The sequence below is a fragment of the Hipposideros armiger genome, unplaced genomic scaffold, assembly GCF_001890085.2.
Source record: "Hipposideros armiger isolate ML-2016 unplaced genomic scaffold, ASM189008v1 scaffold_314, whole genome shotgun sequence".
Lineage (NCBI taxonomy): Eukaryota > Metazoa > Chordata > Mammalia > Chiroptera > Hipposideridae > Hipposideros > Hipposideros armiger.
Genome location: NW_017731664.1, coordinates 414,545 through 428,527, shown reverse-complemented (window position 1 = coordinate 428,527; position 13,983 = coordinate 414,545). Strand labels below are relative to the sequence as shown.

The 13,983-nt window shown below is 36.5% G+C and overlaps 2 protein-coding genes across 6 annotated transcripts in view; one reads left to right on the top strand and one right to left on the bottom strand.

Annotated features, from left to right (window-relative positions):
* Window positions 1-13,983, bottom strand: part of TMEM164 (transmembrane protein 164) — a 378,792-nt gene that overhangs the window by 126,495 nt on the left and 238,314 nt on the right. The window lies entirely within an intron of this gene.
* AMMECR1 (AMMECR nuclear protein 1) overlaps window positions 1-13,983 on the top strand; it is a 113,054-nt gene that overhangs the window by 82,983 nt on the left and 16,088 nt on the right. For all 4 annotated transcript variants that reach the window (XR_002125996.1, XM_019660209.1, XM_019660210.1 and 1 more), the window contains one exon: window positions 9,640-9,754. Coding sequence is in view for 3 of the 4 variants with exons in the window: in XM_019660209.1 (XP_019515754.1) it covers window positions 9,640-9,754 (115 nt within the window). In the remaining variant the exon portion in view is untranslated. The remainder of the gene's footprint in view (window positions 1-9,639; window positions 9,755-13,983) is intronic.

Here is a 13,983-nt window from a genome sequence, read left to right as displayed (position 1 = left end):
CTCTCGCTCTCGCTCTCGCTCTCGCTCTCTCTTCTTTCCTTCCTCAGCATGACCGAGTGGATACATTTACTTTGCACCTCATCTTTAAGACTGACTTAACTCTTCCTTTGTTACCTTTAGTTCCCCATCAGTGACATTTGAGAAAATCATAGGCCACACAGTAAGAACCAGCATGCCAGCTCTCAGCAGACCGGTACCATCTAGGACTGGCAATAAGTTTTAGAAAGGACAGTAAACCAGTGGGGTAAGAGCAAATCACCTTAACGTGGCATGTAACTTAGAGTGACAACATATGTTTTGCAGTTTACAGGGTTCAATTTATAGATTTGATTTCCATGGAAAGAGGGAAGGAAAAAAATGCATGACTCTTGTGGTGAGTATGAGAGAGCTTATTCATTCAGGTTGGAAAAGCAAAGTTAAAAATCAGAAACAGACCCGCCAGCCTAGATATGTCCAAAACTAGTACTTTGTTAACGCTATTCTGACTTCCAGGAGATTAAATTTCAAATTGTGGAAAGGCTTCAGAATAAGGGAAGGCTTAGTATCCCACTAATAGGGCTTATTAAATTTAGATAAAACAGATGTTTTTCGATGGGAGCAGCTCTGAATCACCAAGATCAAAATGGAGAAAGAACAAAAACAGGCTAATACTTTCACTAAAAAAGTACCATTTCTCTTAGTTGCAGAAGCTGCTCATACTTATACCTAAAGCATTCAGTTAAATCTCAGGAGAAGAAGCATAACTCGGGAAAAAATGCCTTAAAACTGATTAAATGTGTATACATTATGTTGATTTGCTAACATTCTAGAAATGGTCCTGTGAAAAGAGAATGGGCCCTGGAGACAGGCAGCCCTGACTTCAAATGTCAACTCTCTTACTTGTGTTTATGACCTTTGGCAAGTTGCTTACTCTCACTGAACTCACTGAACCTCAGTCTCCTCATCTACAAAATGGGGTTGTTTTGAGGACTCAACTAGAGAATACATGGATAGCACCTGGCTCATGGTAGGTGCTCAAAAGATGTTGGCTCTTTTGTATTGAAAGCTGTTTGTGCTCATAGCGTCATGTCTATTAGAATCAGTCTCCTAGAACTTGATTAGGAACCTTGGATTAGCAGCTTCCAAAGAGGGGTACACACAGATGACCCATTGTGAGATGAGAAGAAAAGATTAGAAATCCTGTTTCTAATCCTTTCATCTAAAATATAAGAAAATACTTAAACCCCACTAATATTTAATGTATGGACGGACCCCAGTACTCTCATTTGGTCTGTGTCAGAGGTTCACTGTCACATACTCCTGAGGACAGCATGAGATCCCTGAGGGGATGAGAGTTGATAGCGGCACACTCCTTCTTTCATTCATGCCAGCATATTGCAGCGCATTTCAGTGTATGTATGCCTGCTTAAGTAGATTCATGGTTCTTGGTATTATCTTCAACCTGTGGTTTCTTTGCAGGAATCTTCTTAAGCCATTTGACCAGTATGTGTAGGTTAGCTAAAGCCAAGTAAATAAGCCATGCAGGCTGCACAAGTGGCCTGAGAAGATTCCTGCAAAGGAACAATGGATTCATGCTAACAGTAATAATACAAGCACAAGGCAAAGGTGAGAAAATGGTGGAGCTAGCTGACACTTCTACACGTTACCTCAAAACGGGAGGATAATCTAATCAGACCTGGCGAGATAGCAGCCAAAAAATGAGAAAGAAATTAACAAGAACATTATTTGAAATATGTATTTATACCTGCTGTCTTTACCAGCAAAGCTTACTCTAAGTTTATTTTGTGCTTTGGATATATTAGCTAGTGATAGTACTAGATGCATATACTTTATAAATAAATATACATATTGTGGATATGTGCCAAACTTCTTTTTACCACTAAGAATGCTGAGGAAAAACAGTGTGGAGACCACTGGTTCAGATGAGGAAGGCACAGAGCCTCTCATCTCTCATTCTGTGTCTGCTGCTTAGATAGTTTTTTTATTTTGTTTTGCGTTCCTGAAAATGTTGCTGTAGTGTAACCCGGAGGATACAGAATAATGTATCTAAATCCATTGAAAACAAATTGAACTTAGTTTAGGTAACTACATTTCTGGGTAAACATTTCTTGTATGGAAGTAAAATATAAATCCCTTCCATCACCATATTTTTGATCCCTTTTACCTGAAACCTCTGTAACTTTACTAACAATTGTCACCCCCAACAAACTTTAATTAAAAAAAAAAAGACCAATCCCCGCCCTGGAGATTTTTAAAAACCTAGTTCAGGAAAATGAAGAAAGTTACAAAGCAACATATGAATGCATGCCTGCAAGATAACGGAACTTCTTGATGAAGTAGCACCTCACTTGATATAGTAGATTTGTTACTAGAAAAAAAGTGTATATAGTTCATTTCTGTAAACTCACCTACAATTCGGTGACTTGTAAACCGGTGGCAGAGAGTATAAAACAGATCCTTCCAGAAAAGAAGGTAACCTTGTCTGATCATTTCCTCTCAGCAGTTCTATCGTATGCTATTTTAATGAGTTGTTTACATATATCCATATGCTATTTTATAATCTATTCTAACATCCTCCATTACGCCTCACATAATGAAGGGCATATGGCAGGTGCTTAATAAATATTTTGAAAGTTAAAGAATGAAGTGTAGGCTTCTCAAAAAAACAACCTGGAAAGGTAGCCATTATCTACCGGGGCGGCCACATTTAATTCCTAGAGAACTTGTTTAGATCCTCCCATATCAAGGTCGAAGGGTCAGTCTTAGTCCTGGGGTTCCCTTCCTTTCACCACAGCCATAATGTGGGGGCAGCCCTGTGGGCATAAACTTAACAGACACTGATGATCAATCTAAGTTCTTTGATGGCCACTACTTATTAGGTGCCTGGTGTATGCAAGATGCTTATGCATGTGTTATTTCCTTTATTTGCCACAGTAGCTCTGAGGTAGGTGCTAGTATTATTCCCATTTTATAGATGAGGAAATGGAGGCTGGCACAGGTTAAGAGACTGATCCAGATATCACACAGCTAGTGTGCACTGGAGCCAGGATCCAAATGCAGGTATGTTGGACTCCAGAATCTAAGCTGTTGATCATTCTACGTTCTGTAGCACTGTGAAATAGTGCTCATGTACTAATGAATGACTTCAATTTTGCATTTTAAGAGCTATAGTTATTGGCAGTAAGTCATAGGGAATTGTTGTTATACCTTGGAGATATGCTCTTGATGGCCCTGGGGAAATAATGCTGGTCAGGGTTTGTAGAGGTTTCTGAATTCTAAGAGAAAGGCAATAAAATTTACATTCCATTTGAGTTGAGAGGTAGTTGAGTTTTATAGTATCCTAACTCAGGGAACACAAGGATGGAAACCATGAAAGTCTATGTCCGGTTACTTTTGTGTTACATTCTCTTGAAAGTAGAGACATCTCACATTTTCGAATTTCTCAAGATGAAAATTGTTGGTAGTCATTCTGTACTCTTGTTTTCCAGACCCACAGAATTTTTTTTCTTGCCAGGACCATTGAGAGCACTGTTCTAATACTGGATAATAATGGCTGACCCAAAATCATATTGAGTCGTAAAAACGAACCTGTGTCATAAAGAGAAAATTATGTTCATTCTACGCTGGTAGAATATATTTTAAAAGATTTTCATCAGAAAAATAATGAAAACAAAAAAACTCTATAGTAATTCATTTCTCAAAACAGGATAGAGTAAATCCAGAAACTCTGCAAGGAGAGCATTATGTGGACATCATATGGAGAGAAACGAGGAATACCTGCTACATATACTAAACAGTTAGCCATCTGCTTCTTTATGTATCTTGTACTTGCCAGTTTTCTTTCTGCTCCACTGAGTCAAATTCACACCCTTTTCTCCTAATTTAGAGGTGATGAACTGTGGCCAGGAGGCAGGTTCTTGACAATATTGCTCTGGTCATCGCAGCATGCAACCCAGAAGAGTATTTTTTTCTTCCTGGCGGGCAGCTGTGGCTAACTCAGAGTAGAGGCTTTTAAGAATTCGAGATCAGAGCAATTCAAGAACTTGAATGAGTAAGTGATAATACTCTGAAGTCTAAGTGAATCCTGTAGGATAGGAACCAAATAATATATAGGGAAACCTACAGGATCCATCACACTTTATCTCATACCTTTCCCTCTTACCCTCCCTTGCTTTCTCTCTTTGTCCCTTTGTTTGTGTTTCTGTTTATTTATTTACTTTCTTTGCCTCCCACTTCCTTTTCCTGCTTGTTTTTTCTTCCTCTCCATCTTTATTTCTTTGTATATATTCTTTTTCTTTTTCTTTCCCTCCTTTCTACTTTCTCTTCCGTTAATTCTTTCCTCCATTTCCCATTAACACCCATCATATCACATTAAAATATATATTAAAATTAATAACTTAATGTTCATTGAGCCGCAAGTAGGTTGTATTTATTACTCTAAAGGAAAAAAATATCCCTCAATTAAGTAACACTTTACATATGTCTTATGATTGAAGTTTTTTTTTTTGGTCACAGCCTTCACCAAAATAAGGTTCCCTTCCTCCTTCCTTAACCATAATTGTGTCCTCTGTCACTCCTCTCTACCCTTAGGTTTGATGAATAGTCACTTTTTTGCATTGTTTTATGTCTGTTATTTTCTCTAATAACGGGGAAGCTAACATTGTTATTTAATGTGAAAGAAAGGTTATGGATAATTCTATTAGTCTAAGTTTCTGGAGTTCAGATGTGCCACATGTCCATTCTGCTACCAGAAGCCCTGATGAGGAATGGCAACATTTCTAGACGATTGAACCCCTTCGTGAAAAAACTATTTTTAATTTTAGACTGATGTATGCTTGATTTGCTTTTCTTCACCTATCCAAACAGGGATTTTTTCATTTTGGTTTTAATTACTTCCTTGTCCTGAAAAATGATTGCCTGTAATATGAAGCCCTTCTCAGTTTGGTAACTTTCCAATGGTTAACTAATTAAGGTCACTGATGTTTTAGAGAGCGAAGGAATGAATGAATGAGTGAATGGCTAGCTAGCTAGATTCACTTAAATCATTTCTATTGTATGCTGTGTTGTTTATGATGAGCCTTGTAATATCCAAGGCTTTGTCTCTTTTCGGCTGTTTTTTTTTTCCTCGTAATTTCCAGGCACTTTTCTCAAACCCCTTGATTCTTTGATAAGCTAAACTCTGAATTCCTTGTAAAAAATGTTAATTTTCATTAAAGTGCTATTTAACATTAGATATTAACTTTGACAGATGTTTATGCTGCTTCTTAATTAGGGGAAATATATTCTTGTAAAGTGCCAGTTTGAATTGAATATATTTGAATTTGTTATGTGAATTAAACTGTTGTTTAAACCTTGCCTAGCCATCATATGAGTGATAGAGCAGTGGCTGGTTTTGTACATAAGTGGTTTTTTTTCCCCTAGCAACATTCAACCATTGGAAAATGGCTTTCTGTTGTAGCAAAGAGAACTTCATATGAATTTACTACAGGATCTCATTGTTTGTCAGTTCCTCAGACTGCCTAGAACTGCGGTTCTCAACCTGTGGGTTGCGACCCCTTTGGGGGTCGAACGACCCTTTCACAGGGGTCGCCTAAGACCATCGGAAAACAAAAAGATATTTACATTACGATTCATAACAGTAGCAAAATTACAGTTCTAGAGTAGCAACGAAAATAATTTTATGGTTGGGGGTCACCACAACATGAGGAACTGTATTAAGGGGTCACGGCATTAGCAAGGTTGAGAACCGCTGGCCTAGAATTTAAATTGGCAGACACTACTTTGGCATAAAATGCTTTCCATGGCCGACTATATTTTAGCTGAGCCATCCTGCTACCTATTGGCAGCTTAGCGGCAGCTCAGCTCAGGCCGAGCATCGAACTGCTGTTGCTCAGAGCTCGCACTCTTGAGCGAGCTCTTAACCAACTGAGCCACTCGGCCGGCCCCATGGACGACAATATTAATGTTTTAAAATGCTTTTTGCTCCTGCAGATTTCCAGTGGACAGAAAGTCTAGCTCTGTTTACACTTTGGCTACTAATGAATGCTATTAAATTATTATTTATCTTCTTTAGGCAGAGGCACTGCAGATATGAGACCAGAATTGCCAAGTAAGGCAAGCATTTCATTTTCAAGTCAAAAAATAATCCATTCAAAGGTGTCAAGTAAAATGTAAATACTAGAAAGAATTTTGGACTTGAGTCAAGAATCTGGGTTTTATCCCCACCTGTGTCACTAACTAGCTGGGTCGCCTCAAGTAAGTCGCTGTGCAACTCCAGACAGCATACCCTCTCTAGAGGCTCACCTTCCACACTACATGTTCTGTATACTAAAGAGAGTAGGGTTGGGGGAAGCTGAATCCTCTTGTTTATCACCTATCCACACCAGTCCAGCAGTTCCGAGGTCAGTCTCCAGCTGCAGTTTTCATCTTTTTTTATAATCCCTTAAATCCTTGCTAGGCTTTCATTGCTAGCTCTTTTCCCTAGGAATTTGTGTTTAGAGATACTGAAGGCTTCCTACTTTGGGGGAATTTTCAAAGTTACTTGGAGTTGACACAAGAATTAAAAGTCTTGTTTGAGTGAGGGTCTCTGTAAAATCAGACTGTTTCCATCATGAATAATGTACCTTCACTGTTTCAGAGTTCTGGAATGAATATGTTCGAGTCTTGGTATGGTGATGCATGATTGTCAGCTTCTCTTGTTAGCCATATGTCATTCTCCCACTTACTCGTTGTTCTAAACATTTTTTGCTTTTTTATTTAACCCAGAATGATTGAGCCACGGGCTTTGTATCACGAGGAAAGCTTGTTAGCCTGATCCTTAGTACATTTTAGGTACTAGAAAATGTCATTGATTTGAAATAGTTTGAATTGCACTGAGCTACAGATTACCTTTCATTGGTTTGCTAGGAAATAAAGTAAACAAAATGCTAACTTGCCTTGAAGTGTTGGAAAATTAACTGTATGGCAACTTCAATATGTGTATTGTTTTAATGTATAAGCTAGAAACAAAAAAGCTCTTCATTAAAGAGGGCTAGCACTATAATTAAAAAGGCAGACAACAAGTGTTGGCGAGGATATGGGGAAATTAGAACCCTCATACAGTGCTGGTAGGAGTGTTGAGTGGTACAGCAGCTGTGAGAAACAGTGTGTTGGTTCTTAAAAAGTTAAACATAGAATTACCATATTGGCCTTGCAGTTCCGCTCCTAGGTATCTACCCAAGAGAAATGACAACATATGCCCACACAGAACTCAAACTGGAGTGTATATTGCAGCATTATTCATAATAGCCAAAAAGTGGAAACAAGCCAAATGCCCATCAGAAGATAAATGGATAACAAAATGTAATGTGTCCACATAATTGAATATTATTAGGCAACAAAAAGGATGAAGTATTGATACATGTTACAACATGGATGAAACACTCAAAAAGAATTCAGACACAAAAGGCCACATATTGTATGATTCTACTTATGTGAAATGTCCAGAATCGGCAATTCCATAGAGATAGAAAGTAGATTATTGGTTTCCAGGAGCTGGGGGGAGGGGAAAATGTGGAGTGACTGCTAACGGGTATGGGGTTTCTTTTTGATGAAAATGTTTTAAAATTGGGTAATGGTGACAGTTGTACAACTCTGTGAATTGAATTGTGTACATTAAAAGGGTGAATTTTGTGGTATGTGAATTATATCTCAATAAAGCTGTTATATCTAAAAAATGTTAGTGATTATATTACTATAATTACTTGAAACTATCAAAGTGTATTTAAATTACATTTTTGCCAGGGACTGAAAAGATGGGGGTGGGGTGGGGTGGGGTGGAGCATTAGTATATTTAATGGGTATTGTGTTTCGCTTGGGCAAGATGAAAACATTCTAGAGATGGATGGTGGTGATTGTTGCACAATGTGAATGTACTTCATCCCACATAACTGTACACTTAAAATGGTTAAAATGGTAAATTTTATGTCATGTATACTTTACCACAATAAAAAACATATAACCATAAAAACACATTTTATATTATTCTAATGTAGAAGGCTTTTCTTTCTTTTTAACAGGAAAACAAAGTGTGAAGGCTTTTTGGGTTTTATGCATGGATTCTTCTAGTCTGTATTTTAGAACTTCTCTCCAGTATGTGTGTGTGTGTCAGTGGGGGAAAGTGGGAGTTTATGCACACACGTCTTTATCTTGGCATTGAAAACACTTTTTAAAACTTTATTTGCCAATAGGAAAATAAAAGAAGCCAGACCAGAGGAAATTTATGTTGTTAAATTATAAACCAGTGAAATGCTGTTCTCATAGTATGACTTATCACAGATTTTCTTGGTTAATCTTGGCTCCTTGGATGGGAAAAAAAAACAATTTTACTGCATATACAACATCTCTTTATCTTTCTGTGAGCATTTTCCTTTGTATAGCAGGATAGAACGAGTCCCAAAATGCATTGAAAACACTCACAAACACAGGTATATATTTGTACAATACAGTGGGTGAGTTTCAAATGAAAGGATGGAAAAACAAGAAAAAGAAAATCCAGCAATGAGGAAGCCCTGAAAAAGGAATTAAATTATTTTCAAAGACCTCAGAACTTTGTTATGTGTGACCCAAGCAACTTTGTAGGCTCTAAATTTGTAACATCTAAGGATTAATCTATGAAAACAAGTCTAAGCCGAGCTGTTACATAAAAGACATTTGAGGATCAATGATGCAAATGCCAGCAGTGCCATTAATATAGTGTGCAAATCAGAGAGATGTTTGTTTTTCTTGACCAGGAAGTGGTTTCTTTCAAAAGTAAAAGGAACACACAGTGCCTGTGTGTGTCTGTATTTTCTTTCTTCTGTTGCAGGAAGACTTAGGGTCTTCCAACGTTTTTGCCCTTTACAGTGGGTTTTTTCTAGAGTTTGGCACTGTGGTATACTACTTTTGATTACAGGATCCAATCAGAGTTGATGTACTCAGAAATCCATTGATGTGATTAATGGTCTTCTAATCATACTTTTCATTTCCTAGATTAGCCTTATTTCCTGTAGTTTCACAATTTTTGAGTCATATCTTGAATTATCCTTTATAGGGGGCCTGAAATCCTTGTATTTTTAGTCTGTTATTTGCATGATTCTTTTAATTTTCTTTGATTTACTTGAAGAAAATGAAATTTTGATCTTTCTTTTTTATTCTTTGAGTGCTGTTCTATGGTAACTAGCCAACATAGTATGAATATTTTTTACAACATGAAATGCACATATATGTATATTTTTTTCCACCAACACTAGATCCGGAACTCTTCCCACAAGTTTCCACTAGTCTGGTTTTTATTCTCCTCAACAGTAAAATAAAACATTCTCAGATTCTACAAGTAACAGGAAAGTACATCAGGAAATGACTGTACAGGAAATGTAATTGATCATTCACTCTTTACAATTGAATTGGTCACAGGATTGGCTAGTAAATGCGATCCATTGAATGAAAAAAAAAATGAAGACGCCTAAAATCTTTGGGGCTTTTGAATACATTTGAAGTTTATTGGCGCCTTTGGCAGCTTACAGACATTTTTTTCTTACCTTTTTTATATGATTGTGTGCATTTGAAATTCGGTACTTTCACATCTAGTGATTGCTTTAATATTTGCTTTGTTTTCAACAGTGCCCTTAAAGATAGCCGTTTTCCCCCAATGACAAGGGATGAGCTGCCTCGGCTCTTCTGCTCAGTGTCTCTGCTCACTAACTTTGAAGATGTCTGTGATTATTTGGACTGGGAGGTAAGACTATGGAAAATTCTTAAAAGAAAAATGAAGGTAACTCCTGAGTAATATTTTAAAATTAGGCCCAGAAAATAACTCTTTCAGCCCACTGTCTATTATAGTGAAACTAGAGAGTAACACAGATAAATAAACCTCAAAACTGATCAATGAGATATGAGTGAAGGAGTTTTTTTTAAAAAAGGCAAAGTGCCATGTATTGTTTTATTCCCCAAACTGAATTTGCTCTTCATTTTTATCGTGTTACTTCACCAGAGAACCTCATAAAAGTTGTTAATAAGTAGTAAGAAGGACTGATTGGAATTTATTTTTCCTCTGACATCCATCCCAGTGCACTCTTGTGTAACTGCCAACAAAGCAGTTAGTTGGTCAGAGGATATGTCTAAGAAAACAAGGAGCAAACAAGTTAGGATAATACACAAGTTGGAGGAATCCGCTTGTGGATAAAGACCTGGTGTTGGTTAATTAGAGTTAAACCATGCTAATTCCTTCTTGGACACCTTGATGTATACACTTAAACACATTAACAAATAATATTAACGTTATATCTTGGGTGTCCCTGTGGATTGCCATTATCAGGGTAGTCTATATAGATCATATTTGTATTCTTTAACATGTAGGGTTGGATTTTTAAGGAAGTTCAAAGATTCTCACCATGATTTGCTTTGGTGTTTAGGAGGAGATAGTTAAGTGTATGTCTATGAACTTTTACACACCAACATTCATATTACTGAATGCCTACTGTATTTAAGGCACTGTGCCACATACATGTACAAAAGTACTAAAATTTGGTCCCCCAAATAAAGCATCTTGTAGTCTAATAGCATAGAAAAGAAGTATACACAAAGCATGAAGAAATAAGTGAATAAGAATAAGAATAAATAATCTTTTAAGAATGAAGCATTGGGAATTCAGTGATATACATAGCATCTCTTGCACACACTCACACTCATAAATGACATGATTGTATCATTACGAAATAACATGTTTTAATTCTACTGCCTTTTTAGAATGCCTATCCCCCGTGATAACTAAAATATTTGGCTTTGTGGATAGATCACTGTCTTGATAGTTAATTGGATTTGAGTTTTATTTTTAGCTTTGCCCTGATTCCCTGTGAGACTTTGGACAACTTACTCCACTGCCATTCAGTTTTTCCACATACAAAATAAGACATTTATAAAATTCTTAATCTTGATTTGGAAAGAAACCTCTGTGATATAAATTATTGTTGTTATGCCAGAGCTATTTTAAAAATTCTGCAGAGAGTAGGATGAAAGAGTTTCTTCTGGATTTTGTGGTAGGGATTTTTGGAGCACTATCAGAATATGAAAGCATCTTAAGATTTTTTTATATAATGGAAAGATAAAATTAATTGATAGTGTTGATCCTAGCAAACTTGGAATGTGTAAAGCCTTTTGTAACATTAAACTTTCCTAATTGATTGTTTGCTATAAATTCACTCTTCCTATTTGAATTTTTCTTAAAAGAGAAGTCTGCCAATCGTAGAGAAATATTCCCCAATACTTTATTTTTAAATGATCCCAGATCATCCCCTTATTAACAGTTATTACAGTTTGGGTGGTTCTTTCACTGCTTTAAGGCTACTCCTTTTCTAGCTAGAATTTTATTTCTAAATTGCAAGGTGCTATATGTGTAGTGGTGAAGGTGGGAGTGATCACGGAGGAAAGCCTGATATCTAGATGATGACCGAGCTACAAAAACATTTTTACCCTTAATTGCAGCCACCGAGTTGGAAGTATATATAGTTTAGGTGTATGTGCATGGGCGTGCATGTGTGTGCATGTGCATGAATGTATATTGCATAAGTGTGTGTGCATGGGTTTTGGGGGAAGGAAAAATGTGAGAAGCCAACAGTTGTTAAGTAGCTATGGGTAAGCAGAGTCCACCATCATCTTCTGTAGCCCATGTCAAGCACTGTACATAGCTAAAATTAAGCTTGATATTATTGGGCTTTTTTGTTCATGAGATGTACCAGCTTTCTTCTGGGAGGGTGGGAGGTCAAACACTAAAGAATTGATATGGTGTACTCTTTCAGGACGTATTCATCCTCTCTGGTCACCATTTGCCAGTTTGAATTTCTAGAAGAGTCTATATTACTTCTACTGGGTACTGTATATTCAATGCATCCCTTAAAACTAAAATATCGGTGTCTATTTAGTGAAGCTTTCCTGTTAAAGTACCAATAAAACATACACACATATATTTTTGTATTTTTAAAATATAACCATTTGAAAGTGAATTAGGTACTGCTAGATTGGCTATGCTAGAAAAGACTGTCCTTTTCATTTAGTTCTTATAATTTAAAGTATTTTAACATAAGACAAATTTGTTCCCAAAGAATAAGGGTAAAATTTACCATTTGAAGGACAAGGATATGATTTGGGCTTAAAAAAACTAAAACTGTACCACGGTCAGTGATTGAAAATGGAATGGCATTTATTGTGGGACTATGTTATAAGGGTTATCCTTAATAATTCTGAAAAAGCATTGCTACTTTAAACACAGAATGCCAAAGTAGAATTTAAAGACATTTTTAAAAAAGTACATGTCAGTACAATTCCACTCCTAGGTATTGTATAGACCCAAAATAAATGAAAACAGATGTTGGAACAAAAACTTGTACACAAATGTTCATAGCAGCAGTATTCATAATAGCCAAAAGGTAGAAACAACCCTAATGTCTATCAACAGATGAAGGGATAAACAAAATGTGGTATATCCATTTAACTGAATGTTATTCAGCCGAAAAAAAGCATACTGATACATACTACAACCTGAATGAACCTTGAAAACGTTAGCTAAGTGAAGGAAGCCAGACACAAAAGGCCACATAACTGTGCAATTCTATTTATATTAAATATCCAGAATGGGAAAATCCATAGAGATTGACAGCATATTAGTGGTTGCCAGGGATGGAGGGAGGAGGTGAATGGAAAGTGACTGCCTAATGGGTACAGGGTTTCCCATGTGGGGTGATAAAAAAAGTCATGGAACTGGATAGTGGTGATGGTTATACAACATTGTGAATGTACTTGATGCCACTGAATTGTATAGTTTAAAATGGTTAAATGGCAAATTTTATGTTATGTATATTTTACCCCAGTAAAAAGGTATATATTCATATGCATAGACATACTTACACCTATTTTTCATAATAGTATAAGAATTCTGATTTATTGAAAAAGAAACCTTTTAAAATTCAAAAAACATAAACAATAATGTAAGCCATTCGTAATTGCACCGTTAGCATTTTGGAATATCTCTTTCAATTATTTTCCTGTGTCTTTGTATCCATAAATCCACATATTTGTTTATGTTGACTATACAGTCACTATTAAAAAGAGGATTATGGGGAAGTCTTTATTTATGGTTTATCTATATTTATAAGTTAATTATTTATATTGTAAATTTCCTTTATGAGGAGTCTGTCTATATTATGTAAGTATACATTTCACTTTGAGAAATTTCACACTGTCAAGTAAATAGCTACAACTTTTCTTCCAAGAATGAAATATCGTATATTCACCATAAGTATCTAATTGTACCCTAAAATACAAAGTGCTATAATGTGTTTATGCCGGAGGGGGAAACAGGAGATGATTATAGAATTTAATAGCGAATTTTGAAGTCAAAGATCAGTAATGAGTATGTTTTATATAAGCAGAAGGCTCTAACCTGGGGCTTTTCTGGTAGAAGTGCAGTTTGAGAGTTGACCCCCCCACTGGTGAAGCGGTGTCACTGCAGTAGAATTCCTCATTAAAGGATGGAAATGCCCAAATCAAAGCGGAGAGAGGGCAACATCTAAAAGTCCCAAAGCATAGAGTTAGGTAACTTCACTAACGAGACAGACAGCCCTGTGGTCATGAGGTTGAGGGACGTGACCCGCTGTAATGGCCACCTAATTTTCGTGACCCGCTGTAATGGCCACCTAATTTTCAAATGATTAGCAAACAAGTCAGCTGTCACAGGGCTGGTTACCATACTCTCTTCTTCATCCAAGGTGTTTAACTCGGCCTGTTAGGAAACTCTCTTTTGGTAATGCATCTCTAATTTTATAATGGAAAGTAGGAAAGTACGATTTGAGTCAGACTTTGTTTTAGAGGCTAGGATGCTTGTATTTGATAGTATGAGGAATTTCTGATCAGTGGTTTCACAGGTGGATGTAATTAATTTCAAGTCAATGTTGAGTTAACAGAATGATCAGT